General features: G+C 42.0%; 2 protein-coding genes across 2 annotated transcripts in view; one reads left to right on the forward strand and one right to left on the reverse strand.

The window, feature by feature from the left end:
• ROCK2 (Rho associated coiled-coil containing protein kinase 2) overlaps positions 1-13,148 on the forward strand; it is a 167,037-nt gene extending 153,889 nt beyond the window's left edge. The window contains exon 33 of the mRNA XM_074947657.1: positions 11,718-13,148. Coding sequence (XP_074803758.1) covers positions 11,718-11,721 — 4 coding nt within the window. The 3' untranslated portion in view covers positions 11,722-13,148. The remainder of the gene's footprint in view (positions 1-11,717) is intronic.
• Positions 13,149-19,754: 6,606 nt separating this feature from the next.
• Positions 19,755-22,626, reverse strand: part of SLC66A3 (solute carrier family 66 member 3) — a 35,329-nt gene continuing 32,457 nt past the window's right edge. The window contains exon 7 of the mRNA XM_074947654.1: positions 19,755-22,566. Coding sequence (XP_074803755.1) covers positions 22,478-22,566 — 89 coding nt within the window. The 3' untranslated portion in view covers positions 19,755-22,477. The remainder of the gene's footprint in view (positions 22,567-22,626) is intronic.

Raw genomic sequence — 22,626 nt, forward strand, 5'->3', positions numbered from 1 at the left:
GGCCCTGTATGTGGGACTGGAAGCATTTTAGAGAATGCTACCATGGAGGTCCTGGACTTCAGTCTCTTACCTAGATGCTTAAATTGGGCCTCCAGGACTTCCCTCCTATCCTTCCCTTTGTCATTGATACCTACATGTATCACAACCACCGACTCCTCCCCAGCACTACACATAAGCCTATCTGGATGTCTTGAGACATCCACAACCTTCACTCCAGGCAGGCAAGTCACCATGCGGTTCTCCCGGTCATCACAGTTGAATAATTGTGATGTATTTTTGATGTGTACTAACAAAAGTGTTTGTTTCTCCGAAAACAACAATTCCCAATTACACAGACTGTCCTCTGATAGGAGCCAGTAGAGTGAGAGCTGCCCTGTCTGATTGGGTGATATACCCATATTCGTTCTCTTCAGCTTTACATTACTGATATGCAAATTATATTCGAGAAAAAGCTTCTGGGACTGACTTGTATCTAATACTGTACACGAAACTCCTGTGTTAATAGAAGATTAAGGTTGAACAGAAGGTTGAAAATAAAACACTTAAGTCAGGAAATATAAAAGTTAAATGTTCACTCTTAACTCTGCCCTTTTTTGTGTGTGCACTACAGTGATCTTTATCTACAGATCACACTGTATTTCTGAAACACAGGTTTACCTTACAATCCTAGACAACTCTGTGTACCATCTTGTAGCCCTGTTGTATGAGATTCTCTCTGCTATACATTATTTATATGAAAAGTTCACATTAAATTATATTTGTATAATATGGGGAGGAAAATCATGATGTGTGTCCATATACAGCACATGCATTTGTGACAGAGACATTGATACTTGTAAAAAGAGAAGGGACAAAATTTGTTAAGTCTTATAGTTCCCAAAAAACTTTTACAGTAATGGCTATCAGAGGATTAAACCTTGCCTGTGCTTGCAGTAACTGAGTTCCCCCACTCTCAACCAGTTTGTCTCTTTCAAATGAATGGTCACTGACTTGCTTCTCAGTACTTTGGCTGAATGTGGTGCCAGGACCATTCTTGCACCCCAAAACAACAAAATCGTAACCATGGTAACAACTTGTAAATAATTTCCTTTTAGACCTATCAGTGATGATACAAAAGGTAAGCTCTAGTAGTCCTATTTCAGAGTTAAATTTGTATTATTATTGCAAAGCCAGTCAAACGGGTTGAGTATATCCGCGAAATACACAGAGTAAGTCAGTTGCCAGCCATCCACTAAGGAATTATCCTAATAGAGAAAAGTCTATTGGAAGAATATCTTTGCTAAAGCACTAGCTTTTCCAAAGTTGACGTCAGTACGATTTTCATGTATTTATAATCTGTTGAGTACTTGTACATCTCTAGTAAAACATTTGTAAATGAATTTTCCTCCTAAATCCTTAAAGCTAACAGTTAGAAAACTATGCTCAAAAATCCTTCACTAAACCTGAACATTTTAGTAGCTTTCTGATGGTCATGTCTAGTCCATATTTGCCCAATTTATTAAACTGATATTGACTATGTTGAAGTGAACATCAAGCTTTATTGACTCAGGTGAAGCTTAAAATGATATATAACTTGAGGGGCAATAAATCTTGATGTTCACCCCAGGAAGATTTCCTTACATTCTGGCATACTTTCAGAATATCTAGAAAGCTTTCCATCGTAGTCATGAAATAAATTCCGTGGTATTTAAATTTACATTCTAAATGGTAGACAAAGTTAGAAGTTAAAAAGAAATAATCATCCTGAACCAATCAGGAAGCAGAAGTTTGTAATCAGATTGAATCATGAATCCTGCCAGTACTGTCTTCTGACTGTTCAGGAGCAAAGTGGGATGCACTCACTTGCACATTAATTGCAGTCTAGTTAACATTCTTCTTCAAATGATTGCTCATGTCAATTCCAAGTAGGTGTATGCGCACCACATGCTCGATCGTCAGAAAGTTTTCCGTCGGGTCGACTGTGGAGCTTCCTGGAGTGGTGCCCTTATGGTAGTGAATATAGGTCCCTGCCGACCCGCCACCTCTTCAGTTCCTTCTTACCGCCAGTGACGGTCGTTGGAGCTACTTTGTTCTCTTGCCTCGGGCAAGCTCTTCTAGCGAACAGTTGTTCTTGTATATAGTTCTACTTAGTGTAGTTTTTTCTAGTGTTTTAGTTAGTTCGTAGATAAGTTTCTGTTGGGGGTTCTCCCCGTTCCCTGTTTTCTTACTTCCCTCTGGGGACCGGGGCATCCTCATGACTCATGCTTAAAGGGCTTGGGGGAAACCCACCAGACCGACAAATGCAAGAACTGCAGGAGCTTCTGCCCAAGGACGAAGAAGGAGAGAGACTTTAGACTTAAGCTTCTCCTTATGGAGTCAGCTCTCTGTCCCCAGCTGGCTCAGACCACATCCGGATCCAAGCCCAGCGCTTCAGTGTGGCACGCATCGGCCTCGGTAAGGGAGGCTGTGGTGCTTGTGAAGAACTCGGGGTCCAGAGACCCGCAGCACTGACACTCTGGCACTGAAGACAAGTTTGTTGATTTCTTGGCACCGATCTCACTCCCAAGTGCCGCATAAGAAATGGAGAAGAGCTGAAAAGGGGCGCTCGCTGACAGTCTGAGCAATGGAACACGAGGTTGCCCACGGAGTGCATCCCACATCGGGACACTCAGCTCCTGCTCAGGGACAGCTGGTACTGTTAATTCCGGCCACCCAGGGGGAACTGTTGAGTCCAGTCCCGTTGGACTCCCCGGGACGGGAGAGTCAAATTGGGGAGTTGGACATGCCGTCCATTCCTGACACTTTCGAGACTGCTAGGAACCGCATAGAGATGGCAACCCAGCACTCCCCGGAGCTGGCAGAGCCGACAGCATCAGCAGCTCCAGCATGGCGCAGGGTGGCTGGACTGTCTAAGGGCAAACCGGACATGCTACAGCACCGGTCGTCCTCACCTTGGCACCAATCACCAGCACCGTCCCACATGGCACTGCCATGGAGCCCAAGATCAGACTTGTGCTCAGAGTCAGAGCTGGAGTCAGGTGTTTCCAGACGCAGCCGGCACTGGTCTCGTCACTCCAGGCATAATGAGACGCAGCAACTTCCAATGATGCTCTGGCCACCAAAGTGGCAGGCACTTGCTCAGTGGCTGTTTTGAACCCAATGGGCATATCATAGAGCCCAGAGGCCAAGCCTCAGGTCCCTTTCAGTCACCTCGGACAGACGGGGACCTCCACCTGCCTCCAAAGGGAACCTCCAAGGGGTTCCAAGACCAGCACCAGACCCGACTCCAAATTCACATCCGCCACTGCACAGGAAGCTCCTGCAAGGGAGCACCTCTGTGAGTTTGGAAGGTCAGGAGGACCCTGTGCCTATGAGGGCTTCTTCATCCTCCTCCCCGAGCGAAGCAGTAGCGGGCTCATCTGCCTCCTTACCGGCTCTGGACAATAGAGCCCATCAGGAGCTGCTGAGAAGAGTAGCCCAAAATCTGGGCCTGCAAGCGGAGGAGGTGTCAGAAGAAATGGACCCTATGGTGGACATTCTGACACTAGAAGGTCCTTCCAGCATGGTCTTGCCATTGATCAAGACCCTCTGGCACACTCCTGCTTCCATTTTTTCCACGGCTAAAGGGGTGGAAAGGAAGTACTTTGTACCCTCTAAAGGATACTAATACCTTTTCACCCACTGTCAGCCGGGCATGCTAGTCATGGATGCAGCCAATGCCAAAGAAAGGCAGGGTCACTAGGGCCCCAGTCCAAAGTCTAAAGAGGCAACGAAGCTGGACCTCTTTGACCATAAGGTCTATTCCACCAGGGGTTTCTGCTTCGAATCACCAATCAGTAGGCAGTTTCTTAGGCACTGTAGTTTTACCTCTTGGAACTACCTGTCCAACTTTAAGGAGCTACTTCCATCTGACTCCTGCTCTGACTTTAGGGTGGCCCTGGAGGAAGGCAAGACCATTGCAAGGACTTCCTTGAAGGCTGCATTAGACTCAGCGGACTCGGCCACCCGTACAATGTCCACGGCCATTGTAATACGGTGCAGCTTGTGGCTCAAGTCTTGGACCTCCCCCTGGAGGTCCAACAGACTCTCCAGGACCTGCCCTTCGATGGTATGAGTCTCTTTGCTGAGCAGACGGACTCTAGGCTCCACAGTTTCAAGCACTCTAGAGCGACCTTAAAGTCCTTGGGGCGTCATACGCCAGCCCCGCAAAGACAGGATTTTAAGCCTCAGCCACCGCCTTGCTTCTACCCCTCTCAGCCGAGACAAGACTATAACAGGAGACGAGATAGGAGTACTAGGAGAAGGCCTCCGCAATCGTCCTCTACCCGGAGCCATGGCTCAGTGAGACAGTTGCCAACTCCTAAGAAAAGCTTTTGAAGATGTCCCCAGGGGCATCACACCAGTCCAATCCCTGATCTTTCCCCTCCTTTTGTGAACAGTCTATCCCATTTCTACCATACTTGGCCCAAATAACATCAGATGTCTAGGTCTTGAGCATGGTAGGATTGGTATATTCTCTCCAATTCTGTATCCTCTCACCCACCTTCCCTGTCACTCTTCAGGGACCCTTCTCACAAGCAACTTCTAGTGGAGGAGGTGCAAATGCTCCTACAACTCGGGGCAGTAAAAGAGGTTTCTATGGAGTTCAGGAGCAGGGGATTCTATTCCCGTTACTTCCTAATCCCCAAGGCCAAGGGTGGGCTCCAGCCTATTCTTGACCTGTGAAACCTTAACAGATTCATGAAGAAGCTGAAGTTTCGCATGGTCTTCTTGGCTTCCATCATTCCCTCTATGGATCCAGGGGACTGGTAAGCCATTCTTGATTTGAAGGATGCGTACTTCCATGTGTCCATAATCCTGTCCCACAGACGTTTCATTTTATTTGTGGTCAACGACACCCACTGTCAGTTCACGGTCCTCCCATTTGGCCTCTTGTCGGCCCCTCGGGTGTTCATCAAATGTATGACAGTTGTGGTGGCCTTCCTGCAAAAGTGACAGGTGCAAGTTTTCTTGTACCTGGACAACTGACTGATCAAGGGTCGATCTTGGGCCCAAGTGGAGGACCATGTGACTCTGGTGCATTCTGGTGAATTCCTCAGGCTCGGTCTCTTTCTAAACATGAAAAATTCTACTATAACCTCTACACAGAGGATAGAGTTCGTCGGAGCCCTCTTGGACTCAACCTAGGCCAGGGCTTTTCTCCCAGGAGCTTGTTTCCTTGCCATGCACGCCATCATAGAGGATCTCAAGAGATTTCCCCACTATGACGGCATGAACTTGTCTGAAGTTGCTCGGGCATATGGCTGCCTGCACGTATGTGGTACAGTGTGCCAGGTTGCAGCTACATCCTCTTCAGGTGTGGCTAGCCCGAGTTTACAGGCCAAACCGAGACCACATAGACTAGTCACTCTTACTCCTAGGGTTCTCGAATCTCTCCCATGGTGGCTCAACCTACAAGCAGTATGTGTGGGAATGCCATTCTCCATGCCTCAGCCGTCGCTGTCTCCAGTCACAGATGCATCAGCGAGGGGATGGGGGGCACACCTGGACAAACTCAGGACACAAGGCCTCTGGTCTCAGGCGGAACTTCCACTGCATATCAACGTCAGGGAGCTGTGGACGGTTCGCCTCTCTTGCTCAACGTTTCAAACCCATCTACAGGGCAGGTGTGTATCTGTACTGAAAGACAATACCACAGCAGTGTTTTATATAAACAGACAAGGTGGTGCTCTCTCCTCTCCCATGTGCCAGGAAGCCCTCAAGCTGTGCACTCAATACAGTTGGAGGCCTCCTACCAGCATGGCCACATCAGCACTGGTTCACCATGCTGCTGGACCTGTCAGTGGATACGCCCATGACTTTGCCCTTGGTTCCAGACTTGATCACACAGGACCACTGCCATTCCAGCACCCCAACCTAGAGTCTCTCCATCGCACAGGATGGAAACTCCATGGCTGACTCCGCTAGAACTTCCTGCCCAGACTCAGTTAGGGAGGGTCTCCTCAGCAACAGGAAGACTTCCACTCACGCCGCTTATGTGGCAAAGTGTAAGAGATTTTCCATTTGGTCCCTCCAGAAAGGTGGTACTCTGTTGCAGTCCTTGATTCCCTTTATCCTGGACTACTTGCTTCACCTGAAGCAACAGGGGCTGGCATTTTCATCAGTAAAGGTGCATGTGGTGGCAATCTCTGCTTTCCATCCCTGCTCAATGGGACACTAAATGTTTCCTAACCCTATGGTGGGTCGTTTCCTCAAGGGCTGGACAGACTGTACCCCCAAATAAAACAACTGATCCCTCCATGGGGTCTTAATCTGGTGCTCTCAAGGCTCATGGACCCTCTCTTTGAGCTCCTAGCAACGTGCTCCCTGCTCTATCTGTATTGGAAAGGTGGTGTTCCTAGTGACTATCACATCAGCCAGTCTGAGCTCAAGGCTTTGATGTCCAAGCCCCCTTATACCATGTTTTATAAGGACAAGGTACAATTGCGGCCGCACCCAGCTTTCCTCCAGAAGGCAGTTTCACAATTTCACGTGCCGGTGTTCTATCCTAAGCTGCACACCAACGACAGGGAATGCATGCTCAATTCCCTGGATGTTAGACTGGCATTAGCCTTTTACATCGAGCGAACAAAGCCATATAGAAAGTCAACGCAGCTCTTCATCACTATTGCCGAAAGAATGAAGGGTCTCCCTATTTCATCTCAGTGAATCTCTTCTTTCATGGCCAGCATCAGAACATGCTATGACCTAGCAAAGATTCTGGCCCCAGTATTGACAACGCACTCCACAAGAGCACAGGCTTCATCTGCAGCATTCCTGGTACAGGTCCCCATTCAGGACATCTGCAGGGCAGAGACGGGGTCGTCTGTTCACACCTTTACGTCGCACTACACCATCACTCAACAGGCTAGAGATGATGCTGTATTTGGTAGAGCCATGCTACAGTCAGCAGCTCGGTGAACTCCAGCCCCTCCTCCCAGGGTACTGCTTGAGTGTCACCTACTTGGAATGGACATGAGCAATCACTTGAAGAAGAAAAAACGGTTACCTACCTTTCGTAACTGTTGTTCTTCGAGGTGTGTTGCTCATATTCATTCCAAGACCCACTCGCCTCTCCTTTGTTGAAGTATCCAGCAAGAAGAAACTGAAGGGTCAGCAGGTCAGCAGGGACCCTGTTTTCATACCAGCATGAGGGCGCCAATCCAGCGGGCTCCACAGCCAACCCGACGGGTACCACTAGGAGAAAACCTTCCAATGATCATGCACGCGGCACACACACACCTTCTTGGAATTGACATGAGCAACACATCTCGAAGAACAACAGTTACGAAAGGTAGGTAACCGTTTTTTATTCCAGGCTGTATTACTGACCTCTGAAGAAGCAAATCATAGACTCTGACTAGTCAACAGCAATTTTCAGTTAAGATTTTCACCTTGTATGTAACAGTCTACTTTCATCCTCATGATTTTTTTAACAAAATGTTCATGTAACATAGTACATGTAAGATTTACTTCTACATTTTATTACTAATTTTTTTTTAGCTCTGGCCCTCTCCTTCGAATCATTCTTCACTGATTTTTTTTCTATACTGTATATTTTGCCATAGCAACAGTAAGTAATAGGGACCTGTGTCTCATCCTGTGAGCATGCTGACCATACTAACCATGAGAACTCACTTAAAATCTGTAAATGACAATATTTTGAAAGTTATGTATTTATATCTATCTATCAGTCAATCACATTTGGTAATCTAGTTTTTGAAAAAAAAGAACAAATTCACATAAGGTATGTTAAACGTATTTGTCATTTTTGGATTTTGTATATTGCTTGTGTATTGCTGTTTTAAATCTGTCTCCTTCATAACCCATATACTCTGTTTCTGTATCCTAATACGGATGGGATTGTTAAAAAATTAAAGTCTGATACTATTTTCACCTAAGATAACTGCATAATTGCTCAAATTAATCCTTGATGCAACTCTACCTTCAGCAGAGCTGGACCGGGGATGAATTTGCCCCAGGATATTGTAATTAAATATACTGTGGGAAATCTGAAGTATGTCAGAGTAACAACAAAAAATGTATTCTGCGTATCTTTTTGCTTTTACACATTTTATTCCTGCAACTGCACTGGGTTCTAGCCCATGAAAGTTTATGTCCAGATAAATTTGTTAGTCTCTAAGGTGCCACAAGGACTCCTCGTTGTTTTTGCTGATTCTCTGAAACCTGTCCAGATTATGGCTTTTTGTTAATGTATTTAATATTGAATTATGTTGTAAAATCATAGGAGTTATAGATGGAAAAGGCCTGTGAGGTCATCAAATCCATCTTACTATTGCGAGCTTCTTTTTCAAATCAGTTCAATTAAGATTTTTTTTTTGGTGTGTTCATCAAATAGTCGACATATTTTTTGTGAATTAGTGTGAGTGCTATGGCCAGTTTGTGTTTGACTTGTGTTTCTGTAAAGGTTCTTACTGCAAGGGTTTACAATATGGAATGTATATTTTTCTTTTCTATACCTCATTAATAATGAGGATTTTCCCTCATAAGACTTGAATGTCCTGATTGTTTCTTTAAGTTTTTCGCAGCTGTTCTTTTTAATAATTTAAAAGGCAAACCAGTTTCCACATACACTATGTGTAGTTGCTGATTATCAGTTTCATTGCGGCACTAAATCATGGCAGAAGATTAACCTTCGCTTCCCCACATCAATGACAACTTCTTTTGATATCTAATATCTGCTACCACTATATGAGGAATGACAACACTTACAGCTCATAGAATAAATAAATATCAAAACTTCAGTGAGTCATCATTTTTTGAAAGTTAAAGAAATTAAAAACAAAACTCAAAGCCCATCATATTTAATACATGTAAACTAATTATAATAAATACATGCTTTATTTTAAACACTATGCCAGAGGAGGTTCATTTATGCACTTTATTTAGGTCAGTATTTTTCCTCCATCCTCGCTTTGTCATGTTTAAAGGCCTGATGCAAATTCCATTGAAGTCAATGGAAAGACCCCTATTGACTTTATTGGGCTTCCGATGAAGTCCTAAATGCTGGATGGTAAAATCTACATTATTTTGTTTGCAAATCAAGACCAACCAACCCCTTTAGAGTATTCAGATGCTTTAGTATGTATTAATCTTAACTTGCATAAAATATTAGCTCTTTAGATGAGCTGAAACAATTGTTCATGGCTCACATATTTTTTCATGGAAGGTTTAGCAGATGAGCATAAAATTGCAGCTCAGCCAAGAAGAACTGCAACATCAAGACAAGACGGCAGTTAGCCCTTATGAAGCTTTAGAGTTGTTTTTTTTAAACAACTTTACGAAATGTTACAAAAATAGGATTCCTGACTTTAGTCTGAAAGAGTCATATGAATTAGTTAAATGGAATCTACATTACATTTAGTGATTTATGTGTCAAATTTCCAGTGTATAAAATATCTTGATCTACATGAGCACTAAATTCATCTAGTTTATTAAAACAAATTATATATATGCATTTAGCATGGCCATGGACTTTGTATAGAGAAATGAAAACTTATGTAAAGATTAATCCTCATTTATAACCTGCTTTTTGTTATGCCACATGTCATGAAATGTTAAATCAGAAGGCTGTGTACACAAGGCAGTATTGTAATAGATAGTGATAATTTTAATAACATTGGACTTTGGAATATTTTAATAAAGAGTAGTCCATTTTAAACATCAAAACCTCCTATTGCAGATTGCTTGATTTGGCATTTAAAGACTGGGATTGGTCATTTGATGATGTTGATGATATTGATGGTGATGACGATGTTTTTGATTTCTGAAGATGTAAAAGGGTAAATCAAAGTAGTGAGGAATGCATTGTTTGACTTTTGAATAGAGCATGCTAGTTGGGTTTTGTTTTTCAAAGCAGAAAAAGTATGAGAGATCTCATTTTTAATATTATGCATTCAAAATGAGATTTCATTCAGTTTGAAAAAGATCAATTTTCAGAGGAGTCACTTTAACTAAAAATGAGTATTTGCCTTTTACATACGTGATTTTAATTATAGTTTTCTGTTCAGAATTCATGTCTATCTGCCCCAGTTGAGTGGAAAAGGAGATAACTGCTACTGTCAGAGAATATACTTATAGCAGTAGTACTGCTAACCTCTATAAACAAACCATTTTTGAGATGTAAAAATAAAATTGTCACGTTTTAATCTTTATTTGACACACTGAAGATATGTCAGTTTGCAGTAAAAATGCCTTTTTAAAGTGTAAAGTGACTTGTCTATGGCTAGCAGACTTGAAACAAGAGCTTTACATTGTGCATTTCCTAATATTGCTATGAAATACAGATTTATGACTTGGCTTTTCTCTGTAGTGTTGTGCTTTTTGGGTTTCTAACAATGCACTTGAAAAAATTTTAAGTAAAATTGCATTGCTAATGCAGTGAGCTGAATTCCTTGAATGCTATTGTAAATGTAAAGCAGTTCTATTTATAATTAAGTAAAACTAGTTTAACTGAAAATGATCTAATTAGTTTGCAAATCTCCCCTGGCTCCGCACATTCCTCTGCCCTGCTTCCTGCCCCCATTGCTCCTCAACCATGGAGGGAGGGGTCACTGTATATGGAGCTGCTCCCCTGTCCACCCAACCCCCATGCATCTGGACTTCCCCCCCTATACCCAGACCCCCTTCTGAACCTCACATCCTCCCACAAACACACACACCTGGACTCCCCCACTAAGTCCCACCCCTGTGCATCCAGATCCCCACCCCTGAACCCAGACCACTCCCTGCTGAACCCTATATGCTTGAAACCCACCCCAATGAGCCCCACCCTGTATGCACCTGGACCATCCCTATGAGCCATCCAGACCCCCATCCCACCAAGCTCCACTCCCTCAACACCCGGACCCCAGTGAGCTCCCTACACCCAGACCCCTCCCAACGAGCACCAGACTCCCCCTGCTGAGCCCCAACTACCTTCACCTGGACCCCTCCTGCAGAGTCCCATTGTCCCTGCACTTGGAACCCTTCTCCCCAAAGAGCCCCTGTGTATTCAGATTGTACCTGGACCCCACCATTGAGCCATCCTCACCTAGATTGCCCCACACAGAATCCTCTCAACCCCACACTTGGATCGCCCCACACACACAAAGCCCCTCCACACTTGGATCCTGCTGGTCTGAGCCTGCTTGCCCACACCTAGTGTGCCTGGCATGGCGGGGCAGGGCTCCAAGGTGTTTCTGGAGCAGGTCCAGCCCTTGTGCTGTGTTACGGTCAGGTGCAGCCCCACCGCCAAATGTGTCCTGGAGCGGGAGGGGAGCTGCAGGGCAACCTCCCACCTCCATGCAGCCAGTGGCCTGTGCTCTCCGCTGCCATGCACTCTCCGCTGCCATGCTGGAGCATCCATGATTATTTATTGACAAATAATATGTGCAGAATTTTAAAATATTTTGCACAGAATTTGTATTTTTTGGCGCAGAATTCCCTCAGGAGAATGCCCAATGAACTGAGTTATTAGTATCAATAAAATATAATTGGCTTAATCTCAGAATAAGTTTGAAATTGTGGTGCATAGGATAGAGTGTTTTAAAATAACATAATGCTATTTAATGCAAATATGTAGCATTTGTTGCAAGAGTGCAGAAGTGCATATTTAAAATAAAAAATTGGAGCAAATTTCTCTTTTCAGCAGAGGGATGTGCATTGCATTTACTGATCAAACCTTTCTTCTTTTTCAGCTAACTGCCTTCTGTGAATGCAGTCACTATTCAAGGTGATAATTTTCTTCCCATTAAAACAAGACTGAAACACGATATCCCAAAATTTATTAAAATATATATTTTCCTGAGAGACTGTACTATATATATCAGAGGTTTACAATTTTTTGCTGCAATATAAATTACTAATCTCTGAGGGCTGTTTTGTAATCCCTTGGGGTAACTGATCAAATGAGGACTGTTGGTAATAGTATAAGGATACTTTAGCTAACCTTTTAGAGTCTTGTTCCAAAAAAGTTTATCTTGGCAAGACACACACACTACATTTCACAAAAGAATTGAGAAGAGTGAAAATTAAAACTGAAGAAATCCATCTTTCAACTTTGATAGAGAGATGCCACCAGCATGTTTGCCAGAAAAGTAGGCGGGAAAGATCCACCACAGTGGTATAGACTGCATCTTTAAGAAGTGACCATTATACTGTGTATATATATTGTACTGTAATACTGCAAGAGGGTTTTAAAAAACTTTCCACTTTATTTTTTTATGCATATTAATCAGATACCATTACTTACTGCAGTTGCAACTATGCACTTGTGTAAAGCCATAATGTTGAAGTTAATATCATTCATACACGTTTATCAAAAGCTGCATGTCATTGTTGAGCAGCTAGTATAATGAGACGTTTGAAGTACATACTCATTTCAATTATTTCATAATGGGCAGTCCTATTTTACCTATCTGAATGCCTTAATTTAATTTTTTCAAGGTCTATGCCCATTCTCTGTATTTAAGGATAAAAGAATGTTTACCAGCTCTTAGGATACAAATTTGCTTTGTGGCAGAAAAAATAGTGCACTATTTTTACACACAATTATATCAATGTCAGCCTATTTTGAATGTATATTGATTGGTTTTGGGGTGGGGGGGAGTTTTGGTTACAGAAACAATAAGTGATAGTATTGAAACTAATATAACTTTCATGTGTACATGTAACTTTTCATCCAGTCCTTTTTACAAACCTCAATATTAGTCATTGACTTTATATTACCCTTATTAAGTGCTATGAAACTTCATTTTGCCTTGTTTTGCGTATTCTCCTAGATGTGTTTTTATTTCTGGAAAAAAAGTCTGACTATTTTTACATTTTCACAGTACAATATCAAAGGACTGTCACAAACTTTGAAGAAAACTAAAACAGACTGTAGATGTATTTTAAATTTTTGAATCCAGTTCTCTAGCACATAGCTGTAGGCGTAGAAAAATATTTCAGTAGTGTGTTTTGAGAACTTATAGCTGGGAATAAAGGGCCTTAAAGGCACCTAATCTGATTTTTTTTTTAACTTGGACTTGTACAAAAATATAATTTATGTGGGCTCGTTCATGCTGTGTTCATAATTATCCCCCAAAATGCATGTTTTATACAATTACAGGAAGCTATGTTAAACATATCGACAGTAAAAAAAAAAAAAAAAAAATGTAACCTCCTACTTGGTCTCTTTTTTTATATATATATATTTATATATTGTTTGGTAGTGTGATCATTAAAAATATGATCGAACGTTTCAAGGAAGGAAGACATTTCACTTGATCTTTTCTTTGGGAACAGTGTTGAGATGTTTAAAGGATAGGACCATGACTTGTATAACACTATCATGGAGAGTGAACTTAGGACCACAGGAATATTGAAAATGGATATAGTTACATTGTATTAGCGGTAATAAAATGTAACTTTCCCAGTCTGCGCTCAGTTTTATAAGTTATGCATTCTCAACCTAAAATGTTTGGGCATTCTTCAACTTAAAACTAAAAGGTTCAAGTATTGGCCCCAATGCACAGTAAAAGCTGTGTATCCTTTCCCTGCTTGTTGTGATTTACTGAAATGAAGCAGGTTTTAGGTAATGCTTATTTGCAGACAAAACAAAATTTTAAAAATGTATTCAATAAAACTGTTTCCATTCACTGAAAGCATACATATTTTATATAAAATATTTTGTTACATTGTGGGAAGTTCTATCCTATTCTGAATTGGAGAATATATGTACATATATATATATATAAAAAAATAAGCTATCTGAGTAAGGTAAAATAGTTCCTGATGTTGACAAAACTGGTAATTAATTGAAATATTTATATATAAAAGGCAGCCATTGTCATGATTGTGTGAAAATGAAATCTGTCATTTAAGGGGAAGGTGTAAAGAAATCTAACTAAGGCCAGAAGGAGGTCCCTGGCAGCACAGATCCAATGACAACATGGTAAGCAAGGCCCAGGAGCTGCTTGGGGCCAGAGCCACTGCAGTGTCTCCACATGGAAGGCCCTGACCTCCCGAGGATCCCTAAGGATCTGCCAAGTTTGGGGTGGCTTTTCTGTGGAAGAAACACCCCACTCCAAGCATCATGTTACAGGGAATCTCCACAAAGAAATCATCCTGGGGATTTCCTCATAAGAAGTTCCTTCATGTGGCTTTTCATATGGGAGGGGATAATATGGCCTCTGATAGCTAGCATTTTTATAACCAAGTTTAACCTTAAAAATCATTCTGAAATATCCACCCTCCAAAGAGAGAATATACTGTGTTTGCCAGCCTCATCTTTGAGATGTATGTGTGTGTGTTTGTATGTACAGTACACAATAGTTGCCTGTTACACAAACAGTAAATTGTACTTAGTTTTGCCCTTGCTAGTAACTAATGTTACTGTGGAACTCCCTAATTATTCCCTGTACTGAGGAATAACATTAATAATCAGGGATGCTAGAAATCTGTTTGCCGCGAAAAAATGTGGAATTTGCATTTTTACAGAGACTCTTTAGTTTTTACATTTTGTGAAAAATATAAAAACATACACGGAGTGAACTCCATTTATGTAAGCCTCCATTATCCAGCTCTCTGTATTAACAGAACCGCCAGGGGCTGACAACACCGGGCGGCTGGTGGTTTGGTTAATACGGACAGCTGGGTAGTGGAGTTTTGGATAAACAGGGTTCTACTGTATATCAATAAAACATGTTCAACTGCTACCCATATTTATTGTGGCTAGGGCTAGATTTGGGGGTTTTTTTATCGGAGGATTTTGGTTTTTTATCATGGAAAACTAGGATGCCTGCTAAAAAGGTAATCTGGAATGCAAAATTATCAAGATTTTAATTACAATCACTGTAGACATACCTGCATATCAGCTTCCTTTTCCTCATATTCAGCTCTTCCCATTTACCTCGCTTTGTACAAAACATTACCTTAACCTATTGATCTGATTACATTCTGTTCACAGTCACACTTCCCCATAGCCCATGTAGGGTCTGTTTTATTCAGAATTGGGCAAGCTCATTCTTTAGTCAGTTTCAGAAATACTTGCCAAGACCATGTTGTTTGTTCTACTAATTCTGACCGTCATTGCAAACTTAACTTTTACAAGCATTTCCCTATGAACAAGATTAAGTGATTAAGACACAACGTACAGCAGTCTCTTATTAATTTAATAAAGGCTACTGCCATTGGCATAATGTACAGTAGAGCTATGGAGGGTTATATTTGTTTTGTTTAGAAAGTTTGTTTTGCCATTGTTTAAATTCTTTCTGGTGAATCCCTACATCAGGCTCTCAAGAACATCGCTGGGAATAAAAGAACCTCGGTAATCTGTGAAATTAAGGCCCAGTCCCACTGAGGGTATGTCTGTACTGTAATCACAGGGTCTGACTGCAGCTCCAGCCAACATAGCTGAGCTAATGTTAATCTAGCTAGTCCAGGTCCCAGAAGAGTGAAGTCGCAGCAGTATGTGCAGGGTGCACGAACCCATTTATAACCCTGGTAATTTCTCATAGGGCTAGCCCACGCTGAAGCTTGTACTGCTATAGCTTCGCTGCTCCAGGACCTCGGTTAGTTAGATTACAGCTATTTTGGGTACATTGGCTCAAGCTGCAATCAGGCCTAGTAACTGCAGTCTAAATGTACCCTCAGATTCCCTGTGTGAGCTCCAGTGGCTGGGTATTGTTCTTCCTGACTGAGCAGAGGCAAGTAATTGGCAGGTTTTCTGGAAATGTTTCTTTTGGCCCTTGGGTAAATACTGGAGGCCAACAGTCTACAAATTACAGGGAGTCCTGATTGTCACAATTCAGGGCAACGGCACCTGTATATTCCCTCAATGGTCCAGCAAGCGCACCCACTTTCAGGCTCCTAACACCCTGGTCATTGCCTCTCTTGGGTGGAGACCTGCATCTGTCTCCCTTCTGACTGGGGTATTTCCAGGATGCACCATTCCTGGATTTCACTGTGTTAATCCCAGCAGTCTGCCCAAGTGCACCTTCTTGCTTTCTCTTGAGACTGATGATAGAGAGATTGTCAGCAATTATAAATTACCACAAAATAACTTTTATTTGATTCTTTAAGATAAAAGCACTACGAAGTACACAGTAAAAGAACCTACAGACATGCTACTACTCTTACCAGAGATCAGCTCCACCCTAACATGGGCTCTTGCCGGAGCAGTCCTTCCAAACCTCACCTAAGGGGTTTCTTTTGTGATCACAAGTTCATCACAGCTTCAGCTCAGAACAAGCACGCTCATAAGTTTTGTCCACCCTTTATACTGTTCAGGAGACTTTTGATCTGGAGTTTCGAGGACCAGGTAATTAATTTTCATCCTCAGGGCACAGTTTCAAAAGAGTGGATTCAAATTGGGTCATTTGCATTCCCTTACACTCAGGTTTTCCTAGGAAATCTGCTTCACATGTATTATTTCAAAACGCCCTTGGAAATTCCTAATACCTGCCAGAGATTGCATTAGTCAGTCTCCTACAGAAGTTAAATACATAAAATTCCATAATAACACATATTCAATTGCATTTTTAATACAATGAGCCCCAAAAGTATTAAAGCGCAATACATAAAGTGCAACTTAATTCAGTATATTGCAGGAATGTCAGCCTGTCACACTGATTATCTTGGTGAAATCTCTAGATACGTCCAATTTATGGAGGTGCTTCATATATTCGGAGCTACCTCTTTGCATTCTAAAGTGCAGTGTCCCTGGGGACAAAAGTGGGGGGATTATCAACAATTTGTTACCTGCTAGGGCTTGTCTACACAGTACAGCAAAGTGATATAGAGGAGTGTAATAGGTAGAGCACGCCAGCAGGATTTACATGGGGGAGTTGGAGCATTCTAACAGATACCTAGTTCACATTAACATAATCTGGTCTACACTGGGTAATTAGGGCAACACATTAGAGTATTCTACAAAAAACACCCCTCAGGCGTGCTCTGCCACAACGTGTAGATAAGACTTTAGAGATTAAAGCTGCAAATTCCAGTTCACCTGCTTAGATTTACAGGAATCTGTTGTTACATGTAGCACTCAAGAAGGTGGGAGGAGATGGAACAGCACGTAACAAAGAAAATAATTAAAATGGCAGTCACCAGCATAGCAAGCATAACAGTGGGGCTGGGAGACTACCTCACTTCCACTGACCTCCATATCTTCATGGTCCTTCACAAGTAGTAAGTGACATTCAGCCTAGTGGCTCCAAATCTTCAATACTTTTTTTTTCTTTAGCTCCATGTGCTTTAGCAGGAAGGGTGACTGGATAGTAATGTCCCTTCTGAAGAAGGGGATAGCAATCATGCCTTGTGTAGAGGACTAGTTAAATGGAGGCTCCTCTCAACTTGCGGTCACATCCAGCTCTGGAACTTTTTCAAATATTGGACTGATTGTAATGTATCAAAGAACCTAGGAGTTTATCTTAACAGTGGATAAGTAAGTTTTATCAGGTGAAATTCCTCATGTGAATCTGTGATATCCTGCAGAAAGCCTGTCCTGTTGGAATGCTTTTTTCTATCTTCTTTAGAGCTCATCTCCCCATTTTGAAGAGTCTCAGTACTCAGCAGTCACTATTGCCATGGTGGTCAGGGAAGGAGAAGACATCTTCAGTCATTTTGTGGCTCAAGGACATTAGAGTTTGGATGGTTTTGTGACCTTGTTCATCTACAGAGTTTAATTATATAATCCAATCTAAATTGGGTTTTTAAGACTATAATTTGAAAATATGGATTCTTTGACATGTTTGGAAACGGCCTAAGATTTTTGTGAGCAGAATGGGCCTGTTTGGAACTGCAGAGTTGCTCAATGTTTCTGAATCTCTGATAGTGCCAGATGTGAGTCATTTTCCAAGTTAAAAGAAAAGGAGTACTTGTGGCACCTTAGAGACTAACCAATTTATTTGAGCATGAGCTTTCGTGAGCTACAGCTCACTTCATCGGATGCATACTGTGGAAGCTGCAGAAGACATTATATACACACAGAGACCATGAAACAATACCTCCTCCCACCCCACTCTCCGGTGGGAGGAGGTATTGTTTCATGGTCTCTGTGTGTATATAATGTCTTCTGCAGCTTCCACAGTATGCATCCGATGAAGTGAGCTGTAGCTCACGAAAGCTCATGCTCAAATAAATTGGTTAGTCTCTAAGGTGCCACAAGTACTCCTTTTCTTTTTGCGAATACAGACTAACACGGCTGTTACTCTGAAATTTTCCAAGTTAAAACCATTTTGGTGATCAGTTTTCACAGAAATCATTGCTGAAAACCCAGACTTGCCCAGGTAACTGGAAGCGTATGAAAGCAGCACTTTCATAGCTTCATCAGGGAGTTCTTCAAACACGTCTTTAACAGAAACAGAATTCCTGGTTTGGTATATTTGCAGACTTAGCCTTTGGCATGTGATGACTTCACAACTATAAGATTTTCTCGAGCTGAGATATTTATTTGGAACATAGGCTTAGCACTTGGTAAAAATCATTCCATTATAAAGATGAGATGCACCTGTCTCTCCCTCACCCGCTTTTCCCTATCTGCTAGAGCTGGGGCTCCTGCTGACATTGGGAGCCTCTTTGCCCCCCACTTAGCTGAGAGACTTCCTGATGAACGATTCCCACAGCAGGGATTCTCTCTCTGCTGAAGATCCCCTGTGAGAGCGGAGGACACAGAGATAAGAGATTAGCGTAGTCTCTTTAATTAGAAAAACCAAAAACAGGCATATTGATTACATTTTCCCTTCCAAACACTCACGGCTCGATGAACCCTTTGTAGCTCCCTAAGGGGGACCCATGACCCACACTGAACTGGGAGACACTTTTTTTTCATTATGGAGGTGGAGGAAGTTGTTCCCCAGAAAAACAAATGCCTCTACAAATAATCCATTTCTAATCCCCAAATCATCCCATATCATAGTGAGCTAGTGGTGGATGTTCCAAGAGATCTGATTGTGGGAGCTCTCTAATGCACCACTGTTAAGGGATGATGCTCTAGAAATAAACTATTTATATATATAACTATTTATAGTTTATTAAACAGCATGATGCTTCCAACACTAAGGTGTTAAATATGTAGATAAATATGTATGTATAATAAATGTTCAGTTTTCCCTCTGTGTATGATGGCAAGATCAAGACAAATGTCATAAAAGTTGCTTTTTTTATTGCAGAAATGGGATATTTTATTAAAAATCCAGTGTAAGATATCTAATATATTAACAAAAATAGCTGAAAATGACATTTTTCATGTGCCACTATAGAACAGAAAAACTGGTGCTGATTTATCCATTTAAGTGTGTTTTATACAGTTTTAACCCAAGATATTTTTAAATGCTTTTTTATATAGTCACACTTTGCACAGCCAACACAGAAACTTTTGAAAATTTGTACAGACTGTCTAAAGCTAAAAATCTACCCTTGCATTTGCTCCATTAAGTCAATACTAAGTAACTGATTTTGAAATACAATGAAAGGCATTAAAAATACCTGTACGGTTGGCAAAAAATATTTTAATATTATGAAGTTACTGTGATTTCTGGTACTGGAGGTCCTGATCCTGCAATCTTTTCTGTGCAAGCAGACCCTTAGGCTCACATTGAAGTAATGGAGCTCTGCACAGGTACACGGGGTCCACTTCTGTGGATCTAATGGCTGGATTAGTGCCTATGATCACACACACGGGGTTGAAATCCTGATCCTGTTGAATTAAATGGAAGTTTTGCCATGGGACCAGGCTTTAACCCCCTAGTGATCAATAGACTAAATCAATAACGGTATAGAAGCTCTTTTAAAAAGAAGATGCTTTTCTACCTGAAAAATGTAATTCTGGGAGAAAACAAGGCATGCTACACACCAGAATAATATATAACAATTGCTGGTTGGAAACATTGTAGTATTCATTCCCCATAGAGAAATGTCAAAAGTCACTGCTAGTAATTACGCAAACGTAATAAACCTGATATTTTGCTCTACTACAAAGCATGTTATGAGTGGAATGTAAAAGTAAAGCCTCAAGTACATATTTGCATCTTACAACACAGAAAACTTGCAGAACCATATAATAGAAGGAGTTATGTCAGATTCTATTAGAAAGTAGGTGAGCCCATAGGAGAGAGAGTTTGCCTGTGGTTGTGTAATATCCTGCACTGAGGTGAGGCATCAGCAGTGGAGAGCAAACCTGGCATCATTGGGATCTTAAAGCAAAAACCTCTACTGCCTGAGCTGTTTGCTTGCTAAGACTGTAGCAGGCTCATTGAGCTGGAGTACTGGCCCTTTAAAAGGGAGCAGGCCTAGTCCACCTGTGCCTGGATAGCTGCCTTCTAATGGGAATGCAGAGGAGACACCTGGCCTATAAAATGGGTCTGGCAGAAGTTTGGAAAAGAAGGCAATAAGAGGCAGCTGGGATCTGGTAGAAGGTTCCTGCAGTGAGAGTGAGCGGCTGGCGTTCCCCATGGAAGCAGTCGTGGAGAGCTGATGAAGGAAGAGAGCTGGAAAAAAACTCAGGGCTAGAGAGCAACAGAAAAGAGTTTACCCTGCTGACTTTGAGCCAAGAGAGAAGGTAAATCCAGACAGGCCAGTGTTCCAGACAAGGAGCTAGGAAAGCTCTGGGCCAGGAGAGCAGTGGAAGGAAGTTTGCTTGCTGACTCTTCGAGCTCGGTAAGGAGGAAGGTACAAGGGACTAATCCTGGGGGAACCCAGGGCGGGACTCAGAATTTAAGCCCAGGGTGGGTGGCCCTTAATTATCTTGCACTTCCACTAAGCCAAGGGTGGGTGGACACTGTTCATTTGTGGTGGGGGGTGGAGGGGAGAGGGTTGACACTGGGAAGAATGCTGAGCACCCCCTGCTGTGATCAAAGAGGGAGGCCAAAGAACAGCCTGGCTTTTGTATTATGGTGATGGACTGTACTTTGTGACTTTGGGGGTCATTTTGAAGCGTTTACACTAATAAATTAGATCACAACGAGGGTATTATTGGACTAAAGAGTGAAGGTAGAGTTTGAGGAACCTTAGGATGGAGAAGCTGATGTTGGGGCACCTTCAGGGCGACTTCTAGCCATGAGGGGGCATCCCAGGATGACCTGTCTTGTTACACATTAACCTCCCTATGTGGCCCAGCCATTACTAGAGGGCAGCTGAACATCCACCAAATAAATGGGTATGGGTTAGAGTTGTAGGATTGAAAGATCCCTAAAAGGTTAATAGGTGCACTTTTGCTTTTACCCCAGTAAAGATGGGTTAGACAAAACAGCTGACTTATGGGTGTTTTGTATGATGATATAAGCTTTTTAATTGGATGAAAGGAGCATTTGATATATTCACTATGGGTGCGGCAAACCTAGCTTGTTCTGTGATACTACAGCTGAATTATAAATTTAGGGCCAGATTTTCAACTGGCTTCCTTCTTTGCAGACTCCATAGGTAGTTAGATATCTAATTACAGATCTATTTACAAAAAAGATAGAGAGGAACCTATTAATGAGTTGTGGTCATACAGTTGCAAAAAGAAAATCAAAATAATTTGGAGGTACAAAACTGTGCCTATATAAATGAAGAAAACTGCTGAAAAGATGACCCTTAATCTGTAAAGAACTGGAGTGTTACAAGAACTTCTTCCGGGGGAATTCTGGGCCACTGCACAATGCAGAATTACTGTTCTATGCAGAATTAGCATTGCAGAGCCCCATTGGACCACGCAGAGCCCAGCTCACAAATAGAAGACGCTGCCAGGGGACAGGGACAGAGCTGGAGGGTTCTTAGCAGCTGCAGTTCCTAGCACACCCTGAAGGAAGGGTGGTGTATGGAGTTTCTTGTACGAGTCTGGAACCCAGCATCAAGCTGTTTCTCCCTCTGGACTGGGGGCCCTGCGACTGGACTCTGGGGAGAGAGGTACAGGTGTCTGGCCCTGTGGCTCAGCTCTGGGTGGGGGAGGGGGCAGAGAAACTGGGTTGTTACAGGGGTTTCTTTAACTCTCTACTCCTGGGGGAAATCTTTGTCATCTCTATTGGTACAGACATAGTTGCTGACAGGTATTTTGAAATAAATTACCAAAAAAATTGAAACCATCATGATTATATAGTGTTATTTTAACAAAATATGCAGAATTTTAAAATATTGTGCACATAACTTATTTTTGGTGCAAAATTCCCCCAAGAGTAAAAAACCAAGGAATCTAGTATATATATAATCTAATATAGTACAAAATATGAAGAAAAAAATTGCAGAGAAAATGTCAGGTACCACTGAAACCTGTCTTAAATGACCAATAAAATTTTCTTCTAATAAAATATGCTTCATTAAGTAGTATTAATTGTAATAAAACATAGGCAACATTGTACTGAATCTTTTAAGGGATAATATGAGGCAGGTGGCATACAGAAGGCTGCCTGGACATGGAGGTCTCTTGGTCAGGTTTCATTGTATTTTTTTGGTCCAAACTGTTTGATATATGTTGAAGCTGGGGAGAAGCTGTCATCTAATCAGTCTTTTCAGTCTTCCTGTAACACAGTATTGTGGCTGTGACCCATATGTTAAGAACCAGCATGATTATGAAACGGACTAGAACTAAGAAGGAGAAAAACATTCAATTAATAAAATGTTATAAGCATGAATGCTAACATTACC

This window comes from Natator depressus, chromosome 3, assembly GCF_965152275.1.
Source record: "Natator depressus isolate rNatDep1 chromosome 3, rNatDep2.hap1, whole genome shotgun sequence".
NCBI classification, from domain to species: Eukaryota; Metazoa; Chordata; order Testudines; family Cheloniidae; genus Natator; species Natator depressus.